Source organism: Somniosus microcephalus, unplaced genomic scaffold (genome assembly GCF_052327205.1).
Source record: "Somniosus microcephalus isolate GS21.2 unplaced genomic scaffold, FLI_Smic_1.0 unresolved_chr2, whole genome shotgun sequence".
NCBI lineage: Eukaryota > Metazoa > Chordata > Chondrichthyes > Squaliformes > Somniosidae > Somniosus > Somniosus microcephalus.
The window spans coordinates 9,707,957-9,734,424 of NW_028225180.1; the positions used below are offsets into that span (position 1 = coordinate 9,707,957).

Consider the following 26,468-nt stretch of genomic DNA (forward strand, 5'->3'; position numbering starts at 1 on the left):
TCACCCCCTCGTCAGCCTGTTCAATCTTTCCTGATAGGTACAACCTCTCAGTTCTGGAATCATTCTAGTGAATCTTTTTGCCACCTTATCCAGTGCCTCTAAATCGTTTTTATAACATGGAGACCAGAACTGTACACAGTAACTCCCAGTGTGATATGGAGACCAGAACTGTGCACAGTAACTCCCAGTGTGATATGGAGACCAGAACTGTGCACAGTAACTCCCAGTGTGATCTGGAGACCAGAACTGTGCACAGTAACTCCCAGTGTGATATGGAGACCAGAACTGTGCACAGTAACTCCCAGTGTGATATGGAGACCAGAACTGTGCACAGTAACTCCCAGTGTGATATAGAGACCAGAACTGTGCACAGTAACTCCCAGTGTGATCTGGAGACCAGAACTGTGCACAGTAACTCCCAGTGTGATATAGAGACCAGAACTGTGCACAGTAACTCCCAGTGTGATCTGGAGACCAGAACTGTGCACAGTAACTCCCAGTGTGATCTGGAGACCAGAACTGTACACAGTAACTCCCAGTGTGATATGGAGACCAGAACTGTGCACAGTAACTCCCAGTGTGATCTGGAGACCAGAACTGTGCACAGTAACTCCCAGTGTGATCTGGAGACCAGAACTGTGCACAGTAACTCCCAGTGTGATCTGGAGACCAGAACTGTGCACAGTAACTCCCAGTGTGATCTGGAGACCAGAACTGTGCACAGTAACTCCCAGTGTGATATGGAGACCAGAACTGTGCACAGTAACTCCCAGTGTGATCTGGAGACCAGAACTGTGCACAGTAACTCCCAGTGTGATATGGAGACCAGAACTGTGCACAGTAACTCCCAGTGTGATATGGAGACCAGAACTGTGCACAGTAACTCCAAGTGTGATATGGAGACCAGAACTGTGCACAGTAACTCCAAGTGTGATATGGAGACCAGAACTGTGCACAGTAACTCCCAGTGTGATATGGAGACCAGAACTGTACACAGTAACTCCCAGTGTGATATGGAGACCAGAACTGTGCACAGTAACTCCCAGTGTGATATGGAGACCAGAACTGTGCACAGTAACTCCCAGTGTGATAGAGAGACCAGAACTGTGCACAGTAACTCCAAGTGTGATATGGAGACCAGAACTGTGCACAGTAACTCCAAGTGTGATATGGAGACCAGAACTGTGCACAGTAACTCCCAGTGTGATAGAGAGACCAGAACTGTGCACAGTAACTCCAAGTGTGATATGGAGACCAGAACTGTGCACAGTAACTCCCAGTGTGATATGGAGACCAGAACTGTGCACAGTAACTCCAAGTGTGATATGGAGACCAGAACTGTGCACAGTAACTCCCAGTGTGATAGAGAGACTAGAACTGTGCACAGTAACTCCCAGTGTGATATGGAGACCAGAACTGTGCACAGTAACTCCAAGTGTGATATGGAGACCAGAACTGTGCACAGTAACTCCCAGTGTGATATGGAGACCAGAACTGTGCACAGTAACTCCAAGTGTGATATGGAGACCAGAACTGTGCACAGTAACTCCCAGTGTGATAGAGAGACTAGAACTGTGCACAGTAACTCCCAGTGTGATATGGAGACCAGAACTGTGCACAGTAACTCCAAGTGTGATATGGAGACCAGAACTGTGCACAGTAACTCCCAGTGTGATATGGAGACCAGAACTGTGCACAGTAACTCCCAGTGTGGTCTAACCAAGGTTCGAGACAAGTTTAACGTCACTTGTCTGCTGACTGCCGCTGGCAGCAATTTGAGGTGGTGAATGAAGGGCCTCGCACCGAAAGCACAGTGTGTGACATTATAAGTGTTATTAGATCAATATGAGAGCGGTGCCAGAGGACTGGAGGATTGCAAATATCACTCCACTGTTTCAAAACAAAAAGGGGGGTGGGGGGTAAATCCGGCAACTACAGGGCAGTCAGCCTAACTGTCGGTGGCGGGGGAGCTTTTAGAGTAAATAATGCGGGACAAAATTAATTGTCACTTGGAAAAGTACGGGCTAATAAATGGAAGTCGGCGCGGATTTGTTGAAGGCAAATTGTGTTTGGCTCGCTGGATTGAGTTCTTTGATGAAGTAACGGCGAGGGTTAATGAAGGGAGTGCAGTGGTTGATGTGCAGTGGCGACAAGCGTTTGATAAAGTGTCACATAATAGACTTGTGAGCAAAATGGAAGCCCGTGGGATTAAAGGGGCAGTGGCAGCGTGGATATGGAAGTAATCAAAAAGGCAAGTGGAATGTTGGCCTTTATTTTAAGGGGGCTGGAGTATAAAAGCAGGGAAGTCCTGCTACAACTGTACAGGGTATTGGTGAGACCACACCTGGAGTACTGCGTTCAGTTCTGGTCTCCTTATTTAAGGAGGGATATACTTGCATTGGAGGCAGTTCAGAGACGATTCACTCGGTTGATTCCTGAGATGAGGGGGGTTGTCTTATGAGGAAAGGTTGAGCAGGTTGGGCCTCTACTCATTGGAGTTTAGAAGAATGAGGGGTGATCTTATCGAAACATATAAGATTCTGAGGGGGCTCGACAAGGTAGATGCAGAGAGGATGTTTCCCCTCGTGGGGAAATCTAGAACTCGGGGGTACAGTCTCAGAATAAAGGGTCGCCCTTTTAGAACTGAGATGAGGAGGAATTTCTTCTCTCAGAGGGTCGTAAATCTGTGGGATTCTCTGCCCCAGAGAGCCGTGGAGGCTGGGTCATTAAATACATTTAAGGTGGAGATGGACAGATTTTTGCAAGATAAGGGAGTGAAGGGTTATGGGGAGCGGGCGGGGAAGTGGCTTTGAGCCCAAGATCAGCCCTGATCTTATTGAATGGCGGAGCAGGCTCGAGGGGCCGAGTGGCCGATTCCTGCTCCTGTTTCTGATGTTCTTGTGTAAAACCATGGAGGGTTTTGGTGGAGTGAATACGGAGACACTGTTTCCAGTGACAGAAGGGTCGGTAACCACAGGACACAGATTTAAGGCGATTGGCTCGCCGGCCCAGGGGGAAGCGGCCTCTCGGCATCTCACTGTGTCACGCCCTCTGAGAACGGAGTGAGGAAACGTTACGCTGTTTTTTTTTTCCTCTCTTCCCTGATTCCAGGTTACCGATCGCGATCGTCCTTCAAACTGATTCAGCTGAACCGCAAGTTCCAGTTCCTGCAGAAGGCGCGAGCGCTCGTCGACCTATGTGCTGCTCCCGGGGGCTGGTGAGTGAGCGACAGAGTTAGACCGGCAGTGTGGCAGGCTCATGGGGGCCTAATGATGTGTCGCGGCCTCTCCATTTAGAAAGAACCCCCATTTATACTTCCGTCTTTCACAGTTTAACGTCTCGCCCCGAAAGACAACCCCTCCGACAGTGCAGCGCTCCCTCAGTACTGCCCCTCCGACAGTGCAGCGCTCCCTCAGTACTGCCCCTCCGACAGTGCGGCGTTCCCTCAGTACTGCCCCTCCGACAGTGCGGCGTTCCCTCAGTACTGACCCTACAACAGTGCAGCGCTCCCTCAGTACTGCCCCTCCGACAGTGCGGCGTTCCCTCAGTACTGCCCCTCCGACAGCGCGGCGTTCCCTCAGTACTGCCCCTCCGACAGTGCAGCGCTCCCTCAGTACTGCCCCTCCGACAGTGCGGCGTTCCCTCAGTACTGCCCCTCCGACAGTGCAGCGCTCCCTCAGTACTGACCCTACAACAGTGCGGCACTCCCTCAGTACTGTCCCTCCGACAGTGCAGCACCCCCTCAGTACTGCCCCTCCGACAGTGCAGCGCTCCCTCAGTACTGACCCTACAACAGGGCAGCGCTCCCTCAGTACTGCCCCTCCGACAGTGCGGCGTTCCGTCAATACTGACCCTAGAACAGTGCGGCGTTCCCTCAGTACTGCCCCTCCGACAGTGCGGCGCTCCCTCAGTACTGCCCCTCCGACAGTGCAGCGCTCCCTCAGTACTGCCCCTCCGACAGTGCGGCGTTCCCTCAGTACTGCCCCTCCGACAGTGCAGCGCTCCCTCAGTACTGACCCTACAACAGTGCGGCACTCCCTCAGTACTGTCCCTCCGACAGTGCAGCACCCCCTCAGTACTGCCCCTCCGACAGTGCAGCGCTCCCTCAGTACTGACCCTACAACAGTGCAGCGCTCCCTCAGTACTGCCCCTCCGACAGTGCGGCGTTCCGTCAATACTGACCCTAGAACAGTGTGGCGTTCCCTCAGTACTGCCCCTCCGACAGTGCGGCGTTCCCTCAGTACTGCCCCTCCGACAGTGCGGCGTTCCCTCAGTACTGCCCCTCCGACAGTGCGGCGCTCCCTCAGTACTGCCACTCCGACAGTGCGGCGTTCCCTCAGTACTGCCCCTCCGACAGTGCGGCGCTCCCTCAGTACTGCCCCTCCGACAGTGCGGCGCTCCCTCAGTACTGCCCCTCCGACAGTGCGGCGTTCCCTCAGTACTGCCCCTCCGACAGTGCAGCGCTCCCTCAGTACTGTCTCTCCGACAGTGCAGCGCTCCCTCAGTACTGCCCCTCTGAATGTGCAGCGCTCCCTCAGTACGGCCCCTCCGACAGTGCGGCGTTCCCTCAGTACTGCCCCTCCGACAGTGCAGCGCTCCCTCAGTACTGCCCCTCCGACAGTGCAGCGCTCCCTCAGTACTGCCCCTCCGACAGTGCGGCGCTCCCTCAGTACTGCCCCTCCGACAGTGCGGCGCTCCCTCAGTACTGCCCCTCCGACAGTGCAGCGCTCCCTCAGTACTGACCCTCCGACAGTGCCGCGCTCCCTCAGTACTGCCCCTCCGACAGTGCCGCGCTCCCTCAGTACTGCCCCTCCGACAGTGCGGCGCTCCCTCAGTACTGCCCCTCCGACAGTGCAGCACTCCCTCAGTACTGCCCCTCCGACAGTGCAGCGCTCCCTCAGTACTGACCCTCCGACAGTGCAGCACTCCCTCAGTACTGCCCCTCCGACAGTGCAGCACTCCCTCAGTACTGACCCTCCCTCAATATTGGACTGAAGTGTCAGCTTAGAGTTGGTGTTGAAGTCTCTGGAGTGGGACTTGAACCCTGAACCTTCTGACTCCGAGGCGAGAGTGTTACCCACTGAGCCACAGCTGACGCCCTCAGCTGAAGGATCGACTGGCCTTGGAGGGAGTGCAGCGTAGATTTACCAGAATGATACCCGGTCTCCACGGGTTAAGTTAACTACAATTTAGAAGGTTAAGGGGTGATTTGATCGAAGTTTTCACGATATTAAGCAGAGCTGATGGGGTAGATAGAGAGAAACTATTTCCGCTGGTTGGTCAGTCTCGGACTCGGGGATTCAGCCTAAAAATGAGAGCCAGGCCTTTCAGGAGTGAAGTTCGGAAACACTTCTACACACAAAGGGTGGTAGAAGTTTGGAACTTTCTTCCGCAAACAGCAATTGATGCTGGGTCAGTTGTTAATTTTAAGTCTGGGATTGGTAGATTTTTTGTTAACCGAAATGTATTCTGGGATACGGGTCGAAGGCGGGGATATGGAGTTAGGTCACAGATCAGCCATTGAATGGCGGAACAGGCTAGAGGGGCTCAATGGCCTCCTCCTGCTACTCCGTTCCGAAGAGGGGTTTGCGCGTGTTTACCTCGGTTGAGGTTAGGCCGAAGCTTAGCTATGGAAATCCACCGCAACCCCCCTCCCCCAGTCGAATAGTCTCAGGACTGGGGCCCGCGCCCAGTGTGGGCATTCAGGTGAGCTACTGTACGGGTGGCTGGCATCTGCGGAGCAGGAGCCAAGGATGAGTCAGAGCCCGCAGGAAGGAGGGGGAAGAGTTTGGCCGACTTTGAGAGAGGCCATTGGTGCTGAGGACTAGCCTCACTCGCTGATATCAAAGGTGCTTTCAGAGTGTCTGATATATTTGCCTCCTTCTTGTCGCAGGTTACAAGTTGCCTCCAAGTTCATGCCCGTCTCCAGTGTAGTCATTGGTGAGTACTTTCTATGCTCGTTAGTAAACTTCCACCTCAACTTTTTCCTCAAATTACCACTTGTCGACTGATGTCTTGCTGAGCAGGGTCAGGGGTAGTAGCACTGAGGAATCAAACACAACCCCATTACATGCTGTTAACGTCAACAGCGAACTCTACCCAAGACAGCTAATGCACGGGTTAGATACAGTGTAGAGCTCCCTCTACATCACCCTGACAGTGTGTCCCCCACTTTATACCCAGTGTTAGCATCGAGCGCTCCCAGGGCAGGTACAGCACGGGTTAGATACAGTGTAGAGCTCCCTCTACATCACCCTGACAGTGTGTCCCCCACTTTATACCCAGTGTCAGCATCGAGCGCTCCCAGGACAGGTACAGCATGGGTTAGATCCAGTGTAGAGCTCCCTCTACATCACCCTGACAGTGTGTCCCCACTTTATACCCAGTGTCAGCATCGAGCGCTCCCAGGGCAGGTACAGCATGGGTTAGATACAGTGTAGAACTCCCTCTACATCACCCTGACAGTGTGTCCCCACTTTATACCCAGTGTCAGCATCGAGCGCTCCCAGGGCAGGTACAGCATGGGTTATATACAGTGTAGAGCTCCCTCTACATCACCCTGACAGTGTGTCCCCACTTTATACCCAGTGTCAGCATCGAGCACTCCCAGGGCAGGTACAGCACGGGTTAGATACAGTGTAGAGCTCCCTCTACATCACCCTGACAGTGTGTCCCCACTTTATACCCAGTGTCAGCATCGAACGCTCCCAGGGCAGGTACAGCACAGGTTAGATACAGTGTAGAGCTCCCTCTACATTACCCTGACAGTGTGTCCCCACTTTATACCCAGTGTCAGCATCGAGCGCTCCCAGGGCAGGTACAGCACGGGTTAGATACAGTGTAGAGCTCCCTCTACATTACCCTGACAGTGTGTCCCCACTTTATACCCAGTGTCAGCATCGAGCGCTCCCAGGGCAGGTACAGCACGGGTTAGATACAGTGTAGAGCTCCCTCTACATCACCCTGACAGTGTGTCCCCACTTTATACCCAGTGTCAGCATCGAACGCTCCCAGGGCAGGTACAGCACGGGTTAGATACAGTGTAGAGCTCCCTTTACATTACCCTGACAGTGCGTCCCCACTTTATGATCTCATTGAATGGCGGAGCAGGTTCGAAGAGCCAAATGGCCTACTCCTGCTCCTAATTCTTATGCTCTTGTATCTGCGCTCCTCTAATTCTGCCCTCTTGAGCTTCCCTGATTTTAATCGCTGAACAATTAGTGGCCGTGCTTTCAGCTGCCAGGGCCCGAAGCTCTGGAATTCCCTCCCTAAACCTCTCCACCTCTCTCTCCTCCTTTAAGACACTCCTGAAAAGCTACTTCTTTGACCAAGCTTTTGGTCACCTGCCCTAATTTCTCCTTGTGTGACGCGGTGTCAAATTTTTTGTCTTATTACACTCCTGTAATTTTTTTCTTACTTGTTTATGGGATGTGGGCGTGGCTGGCAAGGCCGGCATTTATTGCCCATCCCTAGTTGCCCTTGAGAAGGTGGTGGTGAGCCGCCTTCTTGAACCGCTGCAGTCCGTGTGGTGAAGGTGCTCCCACGGTGCTGTTAGGGAGGGAGTTCCAGGATTTTGACCCAGCGACGATGAAGGATCGACGATATATTTCCATGCCAGGATGGTGCGTGACTTGGAGGGGAACTTGGAGGTGGTGGTGTTCCCATGCGCCTGCTGCCCTTGTCCTTCTAGGTGGAAGAGGTTGCGGGTTTGGGAGGTGCTGTCGAAGAAGCCTTGGCGAGTTGCTGCAGTGCATCTTGTAGATGGTACACACTGCAGCCACGGTACGCCGGTGGTGGAGGGAGTGAATGTTTAAGGTGGTGGATGGGGTGCCAATCAAGCGGGCTGCTTTGTCCTGGATGGTGTCGAGCTTCTTGAGTGTTGTTGGAGCTGCACTCATTCAGGCAAGTGGAGAGTATTCCATCACACTCCTGACTTGTGCCTTGTAGATGGTGGAAGGGCTTTGGGGAGTCAGGAGGTGAGACACTCGCCGCAGAATACCCAGCCTCTGGCCTGCTCTTGTTGCCACAGTATTTATGTGGCTGGTCCAGTTAAGTTTCTGGTCAATGGTGACCCCCAGGATGTTGATAGTGAGGGATTCACCGATGGTAATGCCATTGAATGTCAAGGGGCGGTGGTTAGACTCTCACTTGTTGGTGATGGTCATTGTCACTTCTGTGGCGCGAATGTAAATACAAGTTGTTAAGGATTCAGCGCAAAAGATTAGTCAAACTTCCTGTTGGATGTTTTAATAGTGTATGTTATTTTCCCTCTGGGTAACCATCTACCCATCGTCTGGTTTCCGAGTTAATTGTGGTCTTTGTGCCTTGCTTAATTTCATTACTCAGGGTGGGTGGCACAGTGTGCATTTCTTGGTAATCTACTTTAGATCACAGCACTGCAATCTTGCAAGTGTTCGGCATTTGTTCTCCAATATGGCCAACAGTGGGTTTTAGAAATAACAACAGAAAATGCTGGAAACACTCAGCAGGCCAGGCAGCATCCGTGGAGAGAGAAACAGAGTTACCGTTTCAGGTCTGGGACCCTCCCTCAGAACTGGAAAAAGCTGGAGATGTAACAATATTAAGCAGGTGCAGAGACAGGGGTGGGGGTGGGGGGCGGAGGGGAGGAAGGAATTGAAGGAATATACAGTGTGAAGTAATAAAACTCACTACACACTTGGTTTGAGTGTAAAGCAAGGCTTTAATCAACTTGTTTCAGAACATGGAGGTCTAGTTGTACTTCACTAGTTCCTGTCTTACAAAATGTCCCTGGATAAGCTGGGCCCACGCCCGAGTATTTATACTCCTTGGACGGCGCCACCAGCTGGCCGTCCAGTGTTATTTCATGAGTAATAACAACAGAAAATGCTGGAAAAACTCAGCAGGCCAGGCAACATCCGTGGAGAGAGAAATAGAGTCAGCGTTTCGAGTCAAGCTCTTTGTGAATCTTTGTAAAACTCTGTCAACTACTCTTCATGAGTAGTTTCTTTACGATGATGAGATTTATAACATTGTGCAAAGGTAAGAGGCAGGAAAGATAAAATGTTGCAAATGGGGGATGGCAAAATCATACAGCCTGCAAAATGGGGTCAGGGGTTATAGTTTGAAATTGTTGAACTCGATGTTAAGTCCAGAAGGCTGTAAAGTGCCTAATCGAAAGATGAGGTGCTGTTCCTCGAGCTTACGTTGAGCTTCACAGAATCACAGAAACCCCACAGTGCAGATAGAGGCCATTTCGGCCCATCGAGCCTGCACCGACACATATCCCACCCGATCCCCGTAACCCCTACACCAACACATATCCCTGTAACCCCACGTATTTAATCCCCCTAACACTAAGGGTCAATTTATCATAGCCAATCAACCTAACCCGCACATCATTGGAACAATGCAAGAGGCCGAGGACAGAGAGATCAGAGTGGGAGTGAAGCGGAGAATTAAAGTGACAGGCGACCGGAAGCTCGGGGTCACCCTATCGGACTGAACGGAGGTGGTCCGCAAAGCGGTCGCCCAATCTGCCTTGGGTCTGCATCCTTCTGCAATAACGTCATTCGAATGTTATAAGGAGGGTTACTGTGCATATATATATTTTTTTAATTGGATTAAAAAGATGCTATGCTGGGAATCAATAAACTGCTAGAGTTCCTGAGCTTTTAGATGCCATCGGAATTTGAACGAGGTTATTTTCTCTTCATTCGATCCATTGGTCACCACTCCTAACCTTTTTTGGCTTGGCGGCCATTTTGGTCTGTGAAGCGCCTCGGATTTATTTTGTTGCGTTCAAGGCGCTATACAAACGCACGTTCTTCCTGAAACATCCCAAACTATTTCTCCAGAGAAACTCCAGTATGATTTGGACAGGTTGGGTGATTGGGCAGATGTAGTATAATGTGGATAAATGCGAGGTTATCCACTTTGGTGGCAAAAACAGGAAGGCAGATTATTATCTGAACGGCAATAGATTGGGAGAAGGGGAAGTGCAACAAGACCTGGGTGTCCTTGTGCACCAGTCGCTGAAGGTAAGCATGCAGGTGCAGCAGGCGGTTAAGAAGGCAAATGGTATGTTGGCCTTCATAGCGAGAGGATTCGAGTACAGGAACAAAGATGTCTTGCTGCAGTTGTACAGGGCCTTGGTGAGACCACATCTCGAGTATTGTGTGCAGTTTTGGTCGCCTTATCTGAGGAAGGATGTTTTTGCCATGGAGGGAGTGCAGCGAAGATTCACCAGACTGATACCTGGGATGGCAGGAATGACGTATGAGGAGAGATTGGGTCGATTGGGCTTATACTCACTGGAGTTTAGAAGAATGAGAGGGGATCTCATTGAAACCTATAAAATTCTAACAGGACTAGACAGACTAGATGCAGGAAGGATGTTCCCGATGGCGGGGGAGTCCAGAACCAGGGGTCACAGTCTAAGGATAAGGGGTAGGCCATTTAGGACTGAGATGAGGAGGAATTTCTTCACCGAGAGAGTGGTGAACCTGTGGAATTCTCTACCACAGAAGGCAGTGGAGGCCAATTCATTAAATAAATTCAAGAAGGAGTTGGATATATTTCTTAAGGCTAAAGGGATCAAGGGATATGGGGAGAAGGCAGGGACAGGGTACTGAATTTGGATGATCAGCCATGATCGCATTGAATGGCGGAGCAGGCTCGAGGGGCCGAATGGCCTACTCCTGCTCCCAGCTTCTATGTTTCTATGTTTCCTATTTATAAAAAAAAAAAAAAATATCAAAATCAGAAGGTAAATTCAAACCTCAGGCTGTGTTCACGATAAATACTCAACAACGGCAGCGTGGCGGGAGGGTAAACCCCCCCCCCCCCCTTGCTTGTTTCTCCTAAACGGGAGAAATGTCCACCAGTACAGGCAAAAGAACTTAACATTAAAAAAAAACCTTTCTCGTGAGGAGGGCACCAGTACATGGGGGGAATCGGGCTCCTTATCTGAGGGAGGATATACAGTACTTGCCTTGGAGGCGGTGCAACGAAGGTTCACTAGATTGATCCCTGGGCTGAGGGGGTTGTCCTATGAGGAGAGATTGAGTGCATCGGGCCTATACTCTCTGGAGTTGCGAAGAATGAGAGGTGATCTCATTGAAACATACAAGATTCTGAAGGGGATTGACAGGGTAGATGCTGAGAGGCTGTTTCCCCCCTGGCTGGAGAGTCTAGAACCAGGGGTCATAGTCTCAGGATAAGGGGTCGGCCATTTAGGACTGAGATGAGGAGGAATTTCTTCACTCAGAGGGCGGTGAATCTTTGGAATTCTCTGCCCCAGAGGGCTGTGAATGCTGAGTCTTTGAGTATATTCAAGGCTGGGATCGATAGATTTTTGGACTTTAGGGGAATCGAGGGATATGGAGATCGGGCGGGAAAGTGGAGTTGAGTTGGAAGATCAGCCACGATCTTATTGAATGGCGGAGTAGACTCGAGGGGCCGTACGGCCGACTCCTGCTCCTAATTCTTGTGTTCCCAGGGCAGCTACAATATTACCGCTTTGTTTTCCAGGCATCGATCTTGTCCCGATTAAAGCGATTCCCAACGTCATAATGCTCCAGGAGGATATCACGACGGAGAAATGTCGGCAGGTAGGGCTCGCGGTTATCGTGCCTCTCGTTTGTGTCTCTCTCGCCGCCGCCAACAATTTGAATTTTACCCGTGAGTCACGAGACTCCATGGAGCGCACCTGAACTGACCCCACCTTTACCAGCACGTTTAAAGATCCAAGGACAGTCTGCAACACTTATAGAAGGAAGAAAGTCTTGCATTTATATAGCGCCTTTCACGGGGGACCACCGGACAGCCCAAAGCGCTTTACAGCCAATGAAATACTTTTTGAAGTGTAGGCACTATTGGAATGTCGGAAACGCGGCAGCCAATTTGTGCACAGCAAACTCCCACAAACAGCAATGTGATGACGACCAGATCATCTATTGTAGGGATAGTGTGATGTTGGCCCAGGACACCGGGGCGAACTCCCCCTGCTCTTCTTTGAAATAGTGGCTTGGGATCTTTTACGTCCACCTGAGAGAGCAGATGGGGCCTCGGTTTAACGTCTCATCTGAAAGACGGCACCTCCCTCAGTACTGCCCCTCCGACAGTGCAGCGTTCCCTCAGTACTGACCCTCCGACAGTGCGGCGCTGCCTCAGTACTGCCCCTCCGACAGTGCAGCGTTCCCTCAGTACTGACCCTCCGACAGTGCGGCGCTGCCTCAGTACTGCCCCTCCGACAGTGCAGCGCTCCCTCAGTACTGACCCTCCGACAGTGCGGCGCTGCCTCAGTACTGCCCCTCCGACAGTGCAGCGCTCCCTCAGTACTGACCCTCCGACAGTGCGGCGCTGCCTCAGTACTGCCCCTCCGACAGTGCAGCGTTCCCTCAGTACTGACCCTCCGACAGTGCGGCGCTGCCTCAGTACTGCCCCTCCGACAGTGCAGCGCTCCCTCAGTACTGACCCTCCGACAGTGCGGCGCTGCCTCAGTACTGCCCCTCCGACAGTGCGGTGCTCCCTCAGTACTGCCTAGATTTTTGTCCTAAATCTCTGGAGTGGGAGTTGAACCCACAACCTTCTAACTCCGACGCGAGGGTGCTACCCACTGAGTCACTGCTGACACTCTATAGATGGCACGATGGTGTTAAGACGATTTGTCCGTTATCAGCAGCAGCCGATTAAACCATAATAGGTTAAGTCACTTCATTACAATGTGACCCAAATTATTAGTCCAGTAACATAACCCCTACACTCCTGTACCCTGGATTATTAGTCCAGTAACAAGACCCCTACACTACTGTACCCTGGATTATTAGTCCAGTAACATAACCCCTACACTACTGTACCCTGGATTATTAGTCCAGTAACATAACCCCTACACTACCGTACCCTGGATTATTAGTCCAGTAACATAAGCCCTACACTACTGTACCCTGGATTATTAGTCCAGTAACATAACCCCTACAGTACTGTACCCTGGATTATTAGTCCAGTAACATAACCCCTACACTACTGTACCCTGGATTATTAGTCCAGTAACATGACCCCTACACTACTGTACCCGGGATTATTAGTCCAGTAACATAACCCCTACACTACTGTACCCTGGATTATTAGTCCAGTAACATAACCCCTACACTACTGTACCCTGGATTATTAGTCCAGTAACATAACCCTTACACTACTGTACCCTGGATTATTAGTCCAGTAGCATAACCCCTACACTACTGTACCCTGGATTATTAGTCCAGTAACATAACCCTTACACTGCTGTACCCTGGATTATTAGTCCAGTAACATAACCCCTACACTACTGTACCCTGGATTATTAGTCCAGTAACATAACCCCTACACTGCTGTACCCTGGATTATTAGTCCAGTAACATAACCCCTACACTGCTGTACCCTGGATTATTAGTCCAGTAACATAACCCCTACACTGCTGTACCCTGGATTATTAGTCCAGTAACATAACCCCTACACTGCTGTACCCTGGATTATTAGTCCAGTAACATAACCCCTACACCCTGGATTATTAGTCCAGTAACATAACAGCTACACTACAGGGAACATTGATGTCGAGTGTGCGTGAGGAGGACGACGAGATCCCACCGTGTCCCACCCATTTGGGATGAAATGAACGGCGGGAGTCTGAAAGGGGCCGGGTATACCCGAGAGCCCGGGTGGAAGGCGGGTTTGGGGTGGGGTGGTTGGGGCCCTCTGATTAACGTGCCTGCTCTCGTCCTTAGGCCCTGAGAAAGGAGCTGCACACTTGGAAAGTGGACGTGGTCCTCAACGACGGAGCCCCCAACGTGGGGGCAAACTGGCTGCATGACGCCTACTCGCAGGGTGAGTGAACATCAGAAATAGGAGCAGGAGTCGGCCATTCGGCCCCTCGAGCCTGCTGCGCCATTCAGTGAGATCATGGCTGATCATCTACCTCAACTCCACTTTCCCGCTCAATCCACATATCCCTTAGTGGCGAAAATTCTATCTATCTCAGTCTTGAATGTACTCAACGACTGAGGCTCCACAGCTTAGAGAATCCCAAAGATTCACCACCCTCTGAGTGAAGACATTTCTCCTCATCTCAGTCCTAAATGGCCGACCCCTTATTGTGAGACTGTGACCCCTGGTTCTAGACTCCCCAGCCAGGGGGAAACATCCTCCCTGCATCTACCCTGTCAAGCTCCGCGTAGGCTACCTGACCTGCTGGGTGTTTCCAGCGTGTTCTGTTTATATTATAATAAGTAAATAACGGCTGGTTAATGGGCAATCGCCTCTTGTGTACTTAAGAACATAAGAAATAAGAGCAGGAGTCGGCCATTCGGCCCCTCGAGCCTGCTCCGCCATTCAATGAGATCATGGCTGATCTTCGATCTCAACTCCACTTTCCCGCCCGATCCCCATATCCCTCGATTCCCCTAGAGTCCAAAAATCAGTCGATCTCGGTCTTGAATATACTCAACGACTGAGCCTCCACAGCCCTCTGGGGTAGAGAATTCCAAAGATTCACCTCCCTCTGAGTGAAGACATTTCACCTCATCTCAGTCCTAAATGGCCGACCCCTTATCCTGAGACTGTGACCCCTGGTTCTAGACTCCACAGCCAGGGGGAAACATCCTCCCTGCATCTACCCTGTCAATCCCCCCATAGAATCTTATATGTTTCAATACGATCACCTCTCATTCTTCTAAACTCCAGAGAATATAGGCCTAGTCTACTCAATCTCTCCTCATAGGACAATCCCCCCATCCCAGGAACCAGTCTGGTGAACCTTCGTTGCACTCCCTCTATGGCAAGTATATCCTTCCTTAGGTAAGGAGACCAACACTGTCCACAATACTCCAGGTGTGGTCTCACCAGGGCCCTATATAATTGCAGTAAGACGTCTTTACTTTTATATTCCAACCCCTTTGTAACGAATGCTAATGTACCATTTGCCTTCCTAATTTCTTGCTGTACCTACATGTTAACTTTCAGTGATTCATGTACAGGGACACACAAGTCCCTCTGATTACTTTTCCCAGTCTCTCACCTTTTATATAAAAAAAAAAATACTCCGCCTTTCTATTGTTGCTACCAAAGTGGATAAATTCACATTTCTCCACATTATATTCCATCTGCCACGTTCTTGCCCGCTCACTTAGTATATCTATATCTCTCTGCGTCCCCCTCCACAGCTTACTTTCCCACCTAGCTTTGTATCGTCAGCAAACTTGGATACATTGCCTTCGGCCCCTTCATCTAAGGCATTGATGTACAGGAAACTTTTGTTTAACCGGCAAAACTGGTCTATCCACCGGCAAAATTCAGGAGTCGGTGCAGATAAGTTTTTTTATTTTTCGTCACTTTTTTTCCTCCAGTCAGGCTCTGCAAGCATCTAGCTGAAGCTGTTGCTTAGCTACAGAGACGCTTGCAAGCTGCGGCCGACTGTTTTGAAGCTGTTGCTAAGCGACAGGGTTTGTTGCTTCAGACGGAGCTCAGAAGCTCCGTATGTTTTAACATTGGCGCTGGTTTCTCCGGCAGTTTTGATGGGACGGCACCAGCTCGGTCCCGTCAGTGCCGGATAGCAGAAAGTTTCCTGTAGATTGTGAATAGCTGAGGCCCAAGCACTGATCCTTGCGGTACCCCACTAGTTACAGCCTGCTAAGAGTAACCCTACTCTCTGTTTCTGTCAGTTAACCAATCCTCAGTCCATGCTAATATGTTAGCCCCAATCCCATCAGTCCTAATTTTGTGTAATAACTTCTTGTGTGGCACCTTATCAAATGCTTTTTGGAAATTCAAACACACCACATCCACTGGTTCCCCTTTATCTCTCTCTTAGGCAGTCCCTCGGAGCCGAGGATGACTTGCTTCCACATTAAAAATGAGTTCTCAGGTGACTGATAAGTCCAATGCGGGACCCACAGTCTCTGTCACAGGTGGGGCAGACAGTGGTTGAAGGGGCGGGTGGGTGGGGTGCTTGGGTTGATGTGCGCTCCTTGTGCTGCCTGCACTTGGCTTCCGCTTGCTCCCGGCGAAGAGACTCGAGGTGTTCGCCACCTTCCCGGATGCTTCTCCTCCACTTTGTGCGGTCTTGGGCCAGGGATTCCCAGGTGTCGGTGGGGATGTTACACTTTTTCAAGGAGGCTTTGAGGGTGTCCTTGAAGCGTTTCCTCTGCCCACCTGGGGCTCTCTTGCTGTGCCGCAGCTCCGAGTAGAGCGCTTGTTTTGGGAGTCTCGCATCGGGCATGCGGACAATGTGACCCGTCCATCGGAGCTGATCGAGCGTGGTCAAAGCTTCGATGCTGGGGATGTTGGCCTCAGCGAGCCCCTTTATCTACCCGGTTTAGTTAGATCCTCAAAAAAACTAACAGGTTTGTCAAGCACGATTTCCCTTTCATAAATCCGTGTTAACTCTGCCCAATCATATTACGACTTTCTCAGCGCCCTGTTACCACGTCCCTAGTATAGCTTCTAGCATTTCCCAGACAACTGATGTCAGGCTAACTGGCCTATAGTTCTCTGCTTTCTCTCTCCCTCCAGGGATTTTATGCTCTTAATCATCTGGATAATCTTCCTAATGTTCCCTGTAAGCTACGCAGTGCCGCAGCAATCTGCGGTTCCTCCTCGACGGCGCTCTAATGGCAAACACCGCACATGCGCGGTAATTTGACTGGGCCGAGAACCCCTTAAAGGGGCCGCGCACCCATTAAAAAAAAAAAGTTAGCAGAAATATCGCCCACCACCGTTCCCTTTTAAAAGGGCAGGCAAGGGTACTGCCGCGCCCAATGATAACAAGGCCGGAGGGACTTGCGGACATGTTGATCTCACTGTGTTTCTCATCCCCACCCCCCTCCTCCTCTCTCTCTGCCTCTCTCTCTCCCCCCAGCTCACCTGACCCTGATGGCCCTGAAACTGGCCTGCGAGTTCCTGAACAAAGGCGGCTACTTCATCACCAAGGTCTTCCGCTCCAAGGACTACCAGCCCCTCCTCTGGATCTTCCAGCAGTTCTTCAAGAAGGTGCAGGCCACCAAACCCCAGGCCTCCAGGAACGAGTCGGCCGAGATCTTTGTCGTGTGCCAGGGTGAGTCTGCCGGCTGGCCGGTCCTACCTTGCTCCAGGCGTGTCCCAGCTCTTTGTCCGCGGCTGCCTCTCCTCCCCTCTGTTCCTCTGTTTTTTCCCCCATCGGATCCTCGGGCCTTCAGATTGAGGGTTCATCCGCCGCAACTCGCATTGACACAGCGCCTTTAACCAAGTTAAAACGCCCACGGCGCTTTTCACAGGAGCGATTATCAAACACAAATTTGACACCGGGCCACGTAAGGAGGTATTTGGAAAAGTGACTGAAAAAAGCTTGGTCAAAGAGGGAGGTTTTAAGGAGCGTCTTAAAGGAGGAGAGAGAGAGGAGGAGAGGTTTAGGGAGGGAATTCCAGAGCTTAGGGTCCAGGCAGCTTGAAGGCACGGCCGCTAAATGTCGTGCGATTAAGATCAGGGGATGCGCAAGAGGCCAGAGTTGGAGCAGCGCACAGATCTCAGAAGTTTGTAGGGCTGGAGCAGGTTACAGAGATAAGGAGGGTTGTCAGGCTGGAGGAGGTTACAGAGATAGGGAGGGTTGTAGGGGCTGGAGGAGGTTACAGTGATAGGGAGGGTTGTAGGGGCTGGAGGAGGTTACAGAGATAGGGAGGGTTGTAGGGGCTGGAGGAGGTTACAGAGATAGGGAGGGTTGTAGGGGCTGGAGGAGGTTACAGAGATAGGGAGTGTTGTAGGGGCTGGAGGAGGTTACAGAGATAGGGAGGGTTGTAGGGGCTGGAGGAGGTTACAGAGATAGGGAGGGTTGTAGGGGCTGGAGGAGGTTACAGAGATAGGGAGTGTTGTAGGGGCTGGAGGAGGTTAGAGATAGGGAGGGTTGTAGGGGCTGGAGGAGGTTACAGAGATAGGGAGGGTTGTAGAGGCTGGAGGAGGTTACAGAGATAGGGAGGGTTGTAGAGGCTGGAGGAGGTTACAGAGATAGGGAGGGTTGTTGGTCTGGAGGAGGTTACAGAGATAGGGAGGGTTGTTGGTCTGGAGGAGGTTAGAGAGATAGGGAGGGTTGTAGAGGCTGGAGGAGGTTAGAGAGATAGGGAGGGTTGTTGGTCTGGAGGAGGTTAGAGAGATAGGGAGGGTTGTAGAGGCTGGAGGAGGTTACAGAGATAGGGAGGGTTGTAGGGGCTGGAGGAGGTTACAGAGATAGGGAGGGTTGTAGAGGCTGGAGGAGGTTACAGAGATAGGGAGGGTTGTTGGTCTGGAGGAGGTTAGAGAGATAGGGAGGGTTGTTGGTCTGGAGGAGGTTAGAGAGATAGGGAGGGTTGTAGAGGCTGGAGGAGGTTACAGAGATAGGGAGGGTTGTAGGGGCTGGAGGAGGGTAGAGAGATAGGGAGGGTTGTTGGTCTGGAGGAGGTTAGAGAGATAGGGAGGGTTGTTGGTCTGGAGGAGGTTACAGAGATAGGGAGGGTTGTGGGGCTGGAGGAGGTTACAGAGATAGGGAGGGTTGTAGAGGCTGGAGGAGGTTACAGAGATAGGGAGGGTTGTTGGTCTGGAGGAGGTTACAGAGATAGGGAGGGTTGTAGAGGCTGGAGGAGGTTACAGAGATAGGGAGGGTTGTTGGTCTGGAGGAGGTTAGAGAGATAGGGAGGGTTGTAGAGGCTGGAGGAGGTTACAGAGATAGGGAGGGTTGTAGGGGCTGGAGGAGGTTACAGAGATAGGGAGGGTTGTTGGACTGGAGGAGGTTACAGAGATAGGGAGTGTTGTAGAGGCTGGAGGAGGTTACAGAGATAGGGAGGGTTGTTGGTCTGGAGGAGGTTACAGAGATAGGGAGGGTTGTTGGTCTGGAGGAGGTTACAGAGATAGGGAGGGTTGTAGGGCTGGAGGAGGTTAGAGAGATAGGGAGGGTTGTAGGTTCTGGAGGAGGTTAGCGAGATAGGGAGGGTTGTAGGGGCTGGAGGAGGTTACCGAGATAGGGAGGGTTGTTGGTCTGGGGGAGGTTACAGAGATAGGGAGGGTTGTAGGGCTGGAGGAGGTTACAAAGATAGGGAGGGTTGTTGGTCTGGAGGAGGTTACAGAGATAGGGAGGGTTGTTGGTCTGGAGGAGGTTAGAGAGATAGGGAGAGTTGTTGGTCTGGAGGAGGTTGGAGAGATAGGGAGGGTTGTTGGTCTGGAGGAGGTTAGAGAGATAGGGAGAGTTGTTGGTCTGGAGGAGGTTGGAGAGATAGCGAGGGTTGTAGGGCTGGAGGAGGTTACAGAGATAGGGAGGGTTGTAGGGACTGGAGGAGGTTACAGAGATAGGGAGGGTTGTAGGGGCTGGAGGAGGTTACAGAGATAGGGAGGGTTGTAGGGGCTGGAGGAGGTTAGAGAGATAGGGAGGGTTGTAGGGCTGGAGGAGGTTACAGAGATAGGGAGGGTTGTCGGGCTGGAGGAGGTTAGAGAGATAGGGAGGGTTGTAGGGCTGGAGGAGGTTACAGAGATAGGGAGGGCTGTAGGACTGGAGGAGGTTACAGAGACAGGGAGGGTTGTAGGGGCTGGAGGAGGTTACAGAGATAGGGAGGGTTGTTGGACTGGAGGAGGTTACAGTGATAGGGAGGGTTGTAGGGCTGGAGGAGGTTAGAGAGATAGGGAGGGTTGTAGGGCTGGAGGAGGTTACAGAGATAGGGAGGGAATGAGGGACATGGAGGGATTTGAAAAGCAAGGATAGAGAATGTTAATATTGAGGCGTTGTGGGACCGTGAGCCAATGCAGGTGGGCGAGCACGGGGGGGCGATGGGTGAACGGGACTTGGTGCGAGTTGGTATAAGGGGTTTGCAGAGTTTTTGGATGAGCTGAAGTTTACGGAGAGTGTAAGATGGAGGCTGCCCAGGAGACCGTCGAGATAGTCAAGCCCGGAGGTAACAAGGGCACGGATGCGGGTTTCAGCAGCAGACGGGCTGAGGCGGGGCGGAGACGGGCGATCGTTACCGAGGTGGAAGTCGGCGGTCTTGGTGATGGAGACGACACGGGGTCAGACACTGACCTTTCACCCTCTGTGACCTGGGGGGTCAACTGGAGCCCCAGGCAGAGGGGATGAGGGGCTCCTGTCCCTGACGAGGGACTGGATGGAGCAGTGGATGAGACACTGTCCTCTCACCCTCTGTACAAATTAGACTGGGGACGGGTGGTCACGGAGTTTAGGACCTGCTGGGATTGAGCAGGCAGCTGTATGTTTATCACAGGCCTGATCCCTTTATTCCAATGTCATCCACCGCAATCAGTCCCACTTCTGCTGCTGTTTCTCACTGGCCGGTTGGCCCTGTGCGGTTTTGGAGGGCCGGGAGGTGTCGGAAGCACTGTCCTTAGTGTTAAACTCGCACGATCCCTTTGTATCGGCAGCTTGAGTTGATCTGAATGGTGAATTTAAACTTCAGGGGCCTTACTTCGCTACTTTTAGCGCCCCGAAAAAATTAGCCCTGCCCCCCCACCCGCGGCCAAAATTCATCGGTAGCGCCCCGCCTCCCTCTTGGGGCACTGCACTGCGGCGCGTCACTCTGCAGTACTGCAGACCTTCCCCGCCGCCCCCCCCTTAAAGGGGAGGGGCCTTGCGCAGCTCGACCCGGGGCCCAGCTGGGCCCCCAGGGATCAGAGTGCTGGCAAAAGAGCCCGGCACTCAATAGCGCAGCCGGATCCAGAGGAGGCCGGGGACGGCAGAGGGGGCAAGTGCTGGCAAGGCGGCCCGCAACAAAAAAATGGCCGCCTGGCGCCTTCCATTTAACTAGCGCCGCCCCGGCCGCAGGTAGGTCCCCCCTGACTCCGCCCGGCAGTAAGCCAAGGGGGGTGGGGGGGGGGGCTACCGAAGATCGTGGCCGGGGAACCGCGTACGGTGTTGGCGCAGCGCTGCGGGGCGCTAACTGGAGGCGCAAAGCAACCGAATTTTTGGGCCCAGGTGCCGCCCCCTGGCGCTGTGGTACTCTGAGAGAATGCTTGGCCAATCCTGCTCTAAAACAACAAACCATTGGTTTCTGCTGGCCTCTCGGTGTCTATACCGTGTGCGTGTCTGTCTGTGTACTGAATGAATTGAATGCACTGTAGCAGTGCCGTTGAGGCATTGAGCGATGCTGGATTTATTTTGTTGCGACCCCTGTCTGGAGGTCGTCCCGTGGCCCATCCAGTTTTGGACATTCTTTGCTCTGCTTCCTGTCTCCCTCCCCCACCCCACCCCAGGTTACATTGCACCGGATAAAATCGACAACAAGTTCTTTGACCCCAAGCACGCTTTCGAAGAGGTGGAAGTTCAGGCCAAGACCATCCGGGACCTGGTGACCGTTAAGAAGCCTAAGGTGAGCGAGAGGGCGAGTGGTTTGTCTTCATTCCTCTCCGGTTTCTTTCTCCACACCCTTCGCACCTACAAAGGATAGATCAGAGTGCTTCCTAAATGGTGAAAAGCTAGAAACAGTGGCGGTCCAAAGAGACTTGGGGGTCGAGGTACATAGATCATTAAAATGTCATGAACAGGTACAGAAAATAATCAAAAAGGCTAATGGAATGCTGGCCTTTATATCTGGAGGACTAGAATACAAGGGGGTAGAAGTTATGCTGCAGTTGTACAAAACCCTGGTTAGACCACACCTGGAGCACTGGGAGCAGTTCTGGGCATCACACCTTAGGAAGGACCGACTGGCCTTGGATTGAGTGCAGCGTAGGTTTACCAGAATGATACCCGGACTCCAGGGGTTAAGTTACGAGGAGAGATTACACCAACTAGGGTTGTATTCCCTGCAATTTAGAAGATTAAGGGGTGATTTGATCGAAGTTTTCAAGATTTTAAGGGAAACTGTTAGGGTAGAGAGAGAGAGAAACTATTTCCGCTGCTTGGGGATTCTAGGACGACGGGACAGAATCTAAAATTAGAGTCAGGCCTTTCAGGAGTGAAATTAGGAAACACTTCTACACACAAAGGGTGGTCGAAGTTTGGAACTCTCGTCCGCAAATGGCAGTTAATGCTGGGTCAATTTTAAATTTAAATCGGAGATTGATCTCTCTCTGTCTCTCTCTCTCTCTCTCTCTCTCAGGCAGTCCCTCGGAACCGAGGATGACTCACTTCCACATTAACAATGAGTTCTCAGGTGACTGATGAGTCCAATGCGGGACCGACAGTCTCTGTCACAGGTGGGGGCAGACGGTGGTTGAAGGGGCGGGTGGGTTGGGGGTGCTTGGGTTGACGTGCGCTCCTTGCGCTTGGCTTCCGCTTGCTCCCGGCGAAGAGACTCGAGGTGTTCGGCGCCTTCCCGGATGCTTCTCCTCCACTTTGTGCGGTCCTGGGCCAGGGATTCCCAGGTGTCGGTGGGGATGTTGCACTTTTTCCAGGAGGCTTTGAGGCTGTTTTGCCCCTGGCTGGAGAGTCTAGAACTCGGGTTGATAGTCTCGGGATAATCTGAGATTGATAGATTTTTGTTAACCGAAGGTATTGAGGGATTTGGGCCAAAGGTGGGTACATCGAGTCAGCGATGATTTATTGAACGGCAGAGCAGGCTAGAGGGCCTGTTCTGCCTGCTCCTGTTCCCCTTCTCCTGAAGGAGCTGGAATATGGTTCCATGGATGATATTCCAGTTTATAAAACAGCGTACAGTTTTGGTCTCCTTTCCAAAGGACGGACATGCTTGCTTTGGAGGGGCTGCACCGAAGGTTCGCTCGATTGATTCCTGGAATCAGAGGGTTGTCCTATGAGGAGAGATTGAGTAGATTGGGCCGATACTCTCTGGAGTTTGGAAGTGTTAGATTCGATTTTTTTGGAACAAAACCACACGGAGACGGAACTGCTGACAAAAGTAAAAGTTTTATTAGTAAATAGCTAGAAAGCCTTGTGCACAAGGGAGAGGCCTATTCCCCAGAATCGAACCTTTACTCAACGAAATACAATCTACAAGCCTTGATATACCTTTCGACAGGTAACGCCCATTAGGTTGCAAAAGTAAGTGTACACATACAAACAGCGTCACTACCGTCACTCCCTTATTGGGTGGCGTGATTAGTCACTCAGTGTCGGGAGCCGCCCTGAAGTGTTCTGACATACAGCATAACACCTAGTTTCTAGCTTCTGTGAGCAAGGTCGCTTAATTCTTGTGATGATAAACAACGTCCGCTTTTGGTTGCGAGCAGACATTACAAAGGAAGATAAGGTGTTTGAGGCAGAGATAGAAATGGCCGACTCCCTATGAAGTTCAGTTCCCCTTATCTCTCAGAAGGCCAGCTGCATTAAACACGGCTTCTGTAACACTGATAACAACAAAGACAGAGACTAAGAGTCCAGTAAATATGCTGTTTCTACAGTACTTAGTTAAAGAGGGTTAATATGATGGTCAAGTATCCCATCATGCTTCGCAGCTACCTAAATGCTACATGTTCGTTTTATATATATTTCCTAATACGTGAAGCTAAACATCCTTTGAATGATTTCTAGTACTACAGTCCTCTCTACAGCTTTGGTTAATATATATAAAGACTAGTGGATTCAGGCTTTGATTCACAGGCCTATTTTTGCAATCCAACATTAGTATGTGAGGTGATCTCATTGAAACGTGTAAAATTCTTAGAGGGCTTGACAGGGTAGATGCAGGGAGGATGTTTCCCCGGGCTGGGGAGTCCAGAACCAGGGGTCACAGTCTCAGGATAAGGGGTCGGCCATTCAGGACTGAGATGAGGAGAAATTTCTTCACTCAGAGGGAGGTGAATCTTTGGAATTCTCTGCCCCAGAGGGCTGTGGAGGCTCAGTCGTTGAGTATATTCAAGACAGAGATTTTTAGACACTAAGGGATATGGGGAGAGTGCAGGAAAGTGAAGTTGAGGTCGATGATCAGCCATGATCTCATTGAATGGTGGAGCAGGCTCGAGGGGCCGAATGGCCTACTCCTGCTCCTATCTTCTATGTTTCTATGAATGGTGGAGCAGGCTCGAGGGGCCGTACGGCCTACTCCTGCTCCGAATTCTTCTGTTCTTATTCCGGCCTCCCCAAGTGTTGTTTATCAATGTCTGATCCTTCATGGTGCATGTCAGTCGATGATTCGATTGATTGGGAGCCATCGAAATGTTGATGTACGGAGGGACCTGGGTGCCCTTGTACACCAGTCACTGAAAGCAAACATGCAGGTGTAGCAAGTAGTTAGGAAGGCAAATGGTACGTTGGCCTTCATTGCAAGAGGATTTGAGTACAGGAGCAAGGATGTTTTACTACAGTTGTACAGGGCCTTGGTGAGACCACACCTGGAGTACTGTGTGCAGTTTTGGTCTCCTTACCTAAGAAAGGATATACTTGCCATAGAGGGAGTGCAGCGAAGGTTCACCAGACTGATTCCTGGGATGGCAGGATTGTCGTATGAGGAGAGATCGGGTCGAATAGGCCTGTATTCACTAGATTTGAGAAGAATGCGAGGGAATCTCATTGAAACGTATAAAATGCTGACAGGGCTAGACAGACTGGATGCAGGGAGGATGTTTCCCTTGGCTGGGGGGTCTAGAACGAGGGGTCACAGTCTCAGGATACGGGGTAGGACATTTAGGACTGGGATGAGGAGAAATTTCTTCGCTCAGAGGGCGGTGAACCTGTGGAATTCTCCACCACAGAAGGCTGTGGAGGCCAAGCCACTGAATATATTTAAGAAGGAGATCGATAGATTTCTAGACACAAAAGACATCAAGGGGTATGGGGCGAGCAGGAATATGGTATTGAGACAGAGGATCAACCATGATCTCATTGAATGACGGAGCAGGCTCAAAGGGCCGAATGGCCGACACCTCCTATTTTTCTATGTTTCTATAGCAGCTCTGTGTCCTCACTCTATCCACGTGCACGGTCCTCGGCCGCAGTAGCTGGGACAGTAATCAGGAGCTGGAACCCCCTCCTCCCCATAGCGGAGATTAACGCCCGCCAGGGATGGAGCCTGGTGTGTGTGTGTGGACCTCAGTACCACACCGGGTGTGAGATCAGGCTCACTCAGCACAGGCCGGGGATGGAGCCTGGGCCTTTCCTGCTCTGTGTGTTTGGGGCTCAGTACCACACCAGGTGTGAGATCAGGCTCACTCAGCACAGGCCGGGGATGAAGCCTGGGCCTTTCCTGCTCTGTCTGTGTTTGGGGCTCAGTACCACACCAGGTGTGAGATCAGGCTCACTCAGCACAGGCCGGGGATGAAGCCTGGGCCTTTCCTGCTCTGTCTGTGTGTGGGGCTCAGTACCACACCGGGTGTGAGATCAGGCTCACTCAGCACAGGCCGGGGATGGAGCCTGGGCCTTTCCTGCTCTGTATGTGTGGGGCTCAGTACCACACCGGGTGTGAGATCAGACTTACTCAGCACAGGCCGGGGATGGAGCCTGGGCCTTTCCTGCTCTGTGTGTGTGGGGCTCAGTACCACACCGGGTGTGAGATCAGGCTCACTCAGCACAGGCTGGGGATGAAGCCTGGGCCTTTCCTGCTCTGTCTGTGTGTGGGGCTCAGTACCACACCGGGTGTGAGATCAGCTCACTCAGCACAGGCCGGGGATGGAGCCTGGGCCTTTCCTGCTCAGTGTGTGGGGCTCAGTACCACACCGGGTGTGAGATCAGCTCACTCAGCACAGGCCGGGGATGGAGCCTGGGCCTTTCCTGCTCTGTGTGTGTGGCTCAGTACCACACCGGGTGTGAGATCAGGCTCACTCAGCACAGGCTGGGGATGGAGCCTGGGCCTTTCCTGCTCTGTGTGTACAAACCCCACTAACTGAGTGTGTCACTAGATAATGCTCCCATTAAGCAAGAATGACATAGCGTGCGGGTGACACAGGCAGCATGGCGCCTACCCGTTTTTTTTATTATTCGTTTTTATGGGATGTGGGCGTCGCTGACAAGACCCAGCATTTATTGCCCATCCCTAATCGCCCTTGAGAAGGTGGTGGTGAGCCGCCTTCTTGAGCCGCTGCAGTCCGTGTGGTGAAGGTACTCCCACAGTGCTGTTAGGGAGGGAGTTCCAGGATTTTGACCCAGCGACGATGAAGGAACGGCCGATATATTTTCAAGTCAGGATGGTGTGTGACTTGGAGGGGAACTTGGAGGTGGTGGTGTTCGCATGCGCCTGCTGCCCTCGTCCTTCTAGGTGGAAGAGGTCGTGGGTTTGGGAGGTGCTGCCGAAGAAGCCTTGGTGAGTTGCTGCAGTGCATCTTGTAGATAGTACACACTGCAGCCACGGTGCGCCGGTGGTGGAGGGAGTGAATGTTTAAGGTGGTGGATGGGGTGCCAATCAAGCGGGCTGCTTTGTCCTGGATGGTGTCGAGCTTGTTGAGTGTTGTTGGAGCTGCACTCACCCAGGCAAGTGGCAAATGGAGAGTATTCCATCACACTCCTTACTTGTGCCTTGTAGATGGTGGAAAGGCTTTGGGGAGTCAGGAGGTGAGACACTCGCCGCAGAATACCCGGCCTCTGACCTTGTACTGCCTTCATGTCGGGAGCAAAACAGTTGCCC

The 26,468-nt window shown here is 51.9% G+C and overlaps 1 protein-coding gene across 1 annotated transcript in view; it reads left to right on the plus strand.

Annotated features, from left to right (window-relative positions):
• Nucleotides 1-26,468, plus strand: part of ftsj3 (FtsJ RNA 2'-O-methyltransferase 3) — an 86,635-nt gene that overhangs the window by 15,448 nt on the left and 44,719 nt on the right. Inside the window, exons 2-7 of the mRNA XM_085975827.1 lie at nucleotides 3,112-3,217; nucleotides 5,894-5,940; nucleotides 11,512-11,591; nucleotides 13,743-13,842; nucleotides 16,871-17,065; nucleotides 21,208-21,323. Coding sequence (XP_085831953.1) covers nucleotides 3,112-3,217; nucleotides 5,894-5,940; nucleotides 11,512-11,591; nucleotides 13,743-13,842; nucleotides 16,871-17,065; nucleotides 21,208-21,323 — 644 coding nt within the window. The remainder of the gene's footprint in view (nucleotides 1-3,111; nucleotides 3,218-5,893; nucleotides 5,941-11,511; nucleotides 11,592-13,742; nucleotides 13,843-16,870; nucleotides 17,066-21,207; nucleotides 21,324-26,468) is intronic.